General features: G+C 29.7%; 1 protein-coding gene across 2 annotated transcripts in view; it reads left to right on the top strand.

Moving 5' to 3' along the window:
• The window catches only part of LOC106473756, a 16650-nt gene that overhangs the window by 4191 nt on the left and 8848 nt on the right, over nucleotides 1-3611 (top strand). For both annotated transcript variants that reach the window (XM_022402152.1, XM_022402151.1), the window contains exons 3-4: nucleotides 184-409; nucleotides 2644-2855. In XM_022402152.1, the coding sequence (XP_022257860.1) occupies nucleotides 184-409; nucleotides 2644-2855 (438 nt within the window). The remainder of the gene's footprint in view (nucleotides 1-183; nucleotides 410-2643; nucleotides 2856-3611) is intronic.

Raw genomic sequence — 3611 nt, 5'->3', positions numbered from 1 at the left:
GTTAACTCCTCCGTTGACATGGGAATACACATATATATATATATATATGTCCATGGCAGTGAGCTAGAGGGTTGTATATATATATATATGTATATTCCCATGTCAATAGAGGAGTTAAGAAGGTATTGTAGGATGATGCACTTAATTTCATGGACTTTAATTTTTGGACTTTTGGTATTTTAGCTTTGAAAAGGTTGAAAGTCACAAGAGATGTGCTTGAAAAATTGTACCTTTCAAATATGGAAACACTGAATGTACTGTACAAAACTCACCACTACCACAGAAGTCTGAAAATGGTTCAGGTCTCAGAAAGAGAAAGAAAGCCTTACGAATCTGAACATTCTTCAGTGAAAAGCCTTTGTGTAACAATTCATAGCCTTATCTTGCATCTTCAAGCAGCTCTTCTGAGGTACGGTTGGAATTTTTCATCTTATGATCTAAGTGACAAACGTAGATATGTTTATAAAAGAGGATAGAAGTCTACTAAAGTTGGAAATACAGCATAGTGTACACTTTAAAAAAAAATTAAATATTGTAAAAAAAAAATACAAAAAAAGTAGTAAAATTCTATGCTTCTGAACCAGAATTTTAAGTAATTCATTTGATTAAAAAGTTAGCAAAATTTGTTTTCTCATTACTAAATGAAACCCTTGTTATGTAGTTGCATAGTTTTATTGAATAGATTTAGATGTTTGTGACCTCTCCTTTTTTGATCATGATTTGACTCAATGCTGTCAAAGAAGCTACAGGTTGACTGTAACTATGAAACCATTCATTTCAGCACAGTATCATTTGTTGAGGTCACACAGTAGCTAATATTCCTTTTCTTCTGCTAAAATCTTATTCAGTATGATACAACTGAAGATAAATGGAAAGAGCTTCTTTTATCATAATATGATATGAAAATTAGTACATAATCATGGCCCTCCTGTTAGTCTTTTAAAGTGATAGATACCTAAAAAACCTTAGTCATTGATTATCATTGTCAAAGAATTATTTTTTGTTTGATATAGCTCAGAGCACAGTACTTCTTTTTTATGTATACAGTTGTTGTTAAATAATGATTCCATTTAGAATAATAAAATTTCACATTACTGTAATTTTAAATTTTGGGTTCATAAAGCCAAATATGGGCTCTTCTCAATTGGGCTCTAAAGTAACTGTGTGGACTTTTGACAGAAAAAGAGAATTATTTAGAGTTTTAGATACAACTGTGATAACCTATAATGTAAAGAATTTTTGTGCATATGTTTGAGTTGTTTTGAATATATTATTTTAAAACAAGTGGATTGTGTGCTGTTTCTTGTTCGAATTTATCACCAACAAGTCACAGACACTTACTGTAAAGAATCCGGCCCCTACATACATGAAACCTTGACAAGTAAAGATTACATACGTTTCATATTGGATTCCCATGTAAAGCAAGGCCAGAGCTTATAACATGAGTCTCACTTGGTAAAAATGTGGTGCTGTAGCAGTGTTAATTTCCTGTGAGGAACATGTTTTTGTGTGTGGTAATTTTGTTATAATATTGCAGTTTTTGTTACATAGTTTCAAAGCTGCTAAGACAGGTTGATTGTGAGTTCATGGTAGAATCTTTTTGTTTGTAGCATTCACAAATTGCCTATGATATGTTTTAAAGCCTACTATTCTCATTTACATAACTTACTCATCTTGATGTACATTCACGCTGCGTATCATGCATCTATGCATTTATTTGGGATAAATCTTGGGGTTTCTCCAAGATTCATTGCTTTGATTTTTATGGGATGATACAGAGGGAACCCTTTTGAACAAGTGAAAGCATAATTGATCCTGTTTTTATTTTTTCAAGTTTATCATGGCTAAACAGTGATATACAGATGCAGAAGTGAAGCATTGAGTGTCTAAGAAGCTCCAGGATTTATCTCAAAACATATGAAACACATTATTCTGCTTGAAGATATGTGGTAGTCAAATGAATTTTATTTTTGTTAATTACTATGATTATGAAAATTAACTTCAAGATTGTAAATTAATCAAGTAATATCTACTAAACTCATTTAAAGATGAAGATGTTATTTGACCTGTTGGGTCTTATAATATACTGATAACTATGACTTAACCCATACAGAAATGCTTAAAATGAAACGAAAAGTAACAGCATTATTTTAAGGTTGTAGAGGTCATTCAAAGAATTTTTTTTTTTTAATTCTGATTTGACTCTTTTATTTTGTATGCATTTTATTTGTATCTGCCAAATAAAGTGTGTTTATACAACCTCTGATGTGGGGTACTTGTGCTATTTGTGAGCATATTTAATGAATGTAATTTGAGAGAGTCACACATTTTGAATCAGTGAAATAGGTACATACTTTTTGTTTTTTATCTTCATATCATTTATTGTCTGTTTGCATAAAGGGCAACTATGTAGATCATTTGTAAATTTGAAAAATGAGTGTTAAGAAACTTTAGAAATGAAAATAAGTTAGCTAGTTGGTCCTAAGTAAATACAATGAAGATGCTTAATATTGTAGATGATACAGGAACAGTCTTCATTTCACTTGCTAAATGTACATTTAATACTTTGCAAGTTTTTTTTAACAATATATATCAGTTTCATAAAAGAACTAATGCATATTTTTTACTTTTTTGTTAAAAAAGAGTAAAAACAATAGAAGAACATGTGGATGAAGTTCATAAGGAATCGGTCAAAAGTGCCGGACAGAATGAATCTCTTCTGTCATTGGTTAATGATGAACTGCATACCATGGATGGTTGGCTAGATGAAGTGTCAGCAGAGATACAAGCTAGCAGTGACTGTGTTTCTCAATCGCAAATGCTAATTAAACAGATTCTTGGAATTAAAATGAATCGTAAGATACCTTGTTTTTTTTATTTTTATCCTCAATTTGTATGACTTAATAATTTCCAATTTCAATTTTGAAATTAAAGAGTAATGATTAAATTTATATTCAGTTATATCGTCTTTGTTTATATGGATAATATACAGAAATTTGCTCAGATATTTAACTTGTTAACCTAAATACACTCAGATTGCGTAAGTTTGATATTTCATCATTATTAAAAATATCAATCATGTACTTACAACTAGCATTTCCATGAACTTAATGATTTTTGTTAAATCATTGTCTTGCACCTAGAAATATGGCTAAACATATCAGATTTTCCAATTTTACCACAGTTAGTAATGTAATTTTACATTTTTCTTTCTTCATAAAACAGAAATCTGTCAAGATGATTTCCTTTGCACCATTAGTTTTCTCTTTAATGACACTCTACTTAAAAAATTTGTATCTCCTAATGACAAGTGGATTTTGTTTTTAGCATTATCTCTAACCTGTTTGTAAATATGCTATTAACCCTACCAAGATGAGGCTTCCTATGGTCATGGATCAAAGGGCGTGTCATCACATTTGTAGACTTGTATTCAAAATTTTATTGAACTATTTTATGAATGTATATCAATAAGTTTGGCATCAAATTGTAGATTATATATAATTAAAATTTTATTATTGTACATAAGTTAATTTCTTCATTTAAAAGTAAATATTTAAAAAATAAGCCTAAATATAAATTTTTGTGAGTTATGTGTTATGTTGAATGCAGGA

Source organism: Limulus polyphemus, unplaced genomic scaffold (assembly GCF_000517525.1).
Source record: "Limulus polyphemus unplaced genomic scaffold, Limulus_polyphemus-2.1.2 Scaffold6481, whole genome shotgun sequence".
In the NCBI taxonomy this organism is placed as follows: domain Eukaryota; kingdom Metazoa; phylum Arthropoda; class Merostomata; order Xiphosura; family Limulidae; genus Limulus; species Limulus polyphemus.
The sequence above is the reverse complement of the archived record's forward strand: the minus strand, read 5'-3'. Positions and strand labels throughout refer to the sequence as shown.